Genomic DNA, 1,199 nt, shown 5'->3' with positions numbered 1-1,199 from the left:
TCCGGAGTCGTTTACATATAAGTCAACATTCGGTTAACTTTTTCAACTTAAGCTTTCCATTATGAGACTAAGTGTGCAATTCACTCCGAAATCCTTCCGGACCCTAACCAACTAACCCGATAAGTCATAAAACAACTGTAAAGCACAAAATGAGCTATAAAATAGGGGAACAGAGCTACAACTCTCAAAACGACCGGACGGTCGTTACAATACTGTGTTACCATGTGAACTACATACGAACTCTATTAAGTCACCAAAAGAAGAAAGAAGAAATAACTAAAGTAGGAGATTAATGAAGAAAAACAAAGTAAAATCATCACATGCACAAACCACCTAAAAGATTCAATAATTAAAAGCATAAAAATATCGTATACTGTATTTAATGCCAGTAGAAACACAAACGACTGATGATAGAAATATCACATAGATAATCCTTCCAAAGGGAAGCTGCAAACAATTCCAGCACAACAAAAGAAAAACACATGACACATGGGAAGTACTATAACATTGATCAACGACGCTGCTTCAATCATGAGCTAGCAAAGAGGATAATTGACTCAAGGCTTCTGAGCCATTGCTGGCTTTGACAAAGTTGGGAGTTCAGGTTTAGGAATTGTAGGAAACTCAAGTTTTGGCATCGGGGGGAGTTCAGGCATTGGCAGAGTAGGCAGTTCAGGCTTTGGGAATTCAGGCAATTCAGGTTGTGGCAGAGTTGGCAGCTCCGGTTTTGGAATTTCAGGGAATTCAAGCTTAGGCAAAGTTGGGATTTCAGGCAATTCAGGTTTAGGAAGCTCAGGCAAAGTTACTTCAAGAAGATGGCGCGCTTCTGCTTGAATTGTGTTGCAGCTTGTTAAAGACAAAGCGACAAGTAATACCAAGAAAAACGATTGGTTGTGGCGATAAGCCATTGTTGAATGCGATAAATGCTTGAACACTATAGTATTTTATGCTTTGAAAGATTATGCCTTGGCTTTACATTGAACAAGTTTATATAGATATGGAATTGGGAAAATTGGAAGGAGAATAAGGCTTAGGTTGGTGTGGTTAGGAAAAATTTCTGTTAGTTCATCTTCTCAACAATAACGTCCTAATATAGTCTGATATAGCTTTCCTTCTAGAGCATATTTTATCTTAATCTTCCTACAGAAGTAAAAACATAACCAAGGTCTGTCTCTTCCAGTAGGTAATCTAAAGAGAAC

The 1,199-nt window shown here is 38.0% G+C and overlaps 1 protein-coding gene across 1 annotated transcript; it reads right to left on the bottom strand.

The window, feature by feature from the left end:
- Positions 1 to 557: 557 nt before the first annotated feature.
- LOC104247282 (protein PELPK2-like) lies at positions 558 to 908 on the bottom strand. Its single transcript, XM_009803237.2, has one exon. It carries the CDS (start codon positions 906 to 908, stop codon positions 558 to 560), a length of 351 nt encoding a protein of 116 aa, XP_009801539.1.
- Between the last annotated feature and the right edge of the window lie 291 nt (positions 909 to 1,199).

This window comes from Nicotiana sylvestris, chromosome 4 (assembly GCF_000393655.2).
Source record: "Nicotiana sylvestris chromosome 4, ASM39365v2, whole genome shotgun sequence".
NCBI classification, from domain to species: Eukaryota; Viridiplantae; Streptophyta; class Magnoliopsida; order Solanales; family Solanaceae; genus Nicotiana; species Nicotiana sylvestris.
Note: the sequence above shows the minus strand (reverse complement) of the source record. Positions and strands in the feature narration are given on the sequence as shown.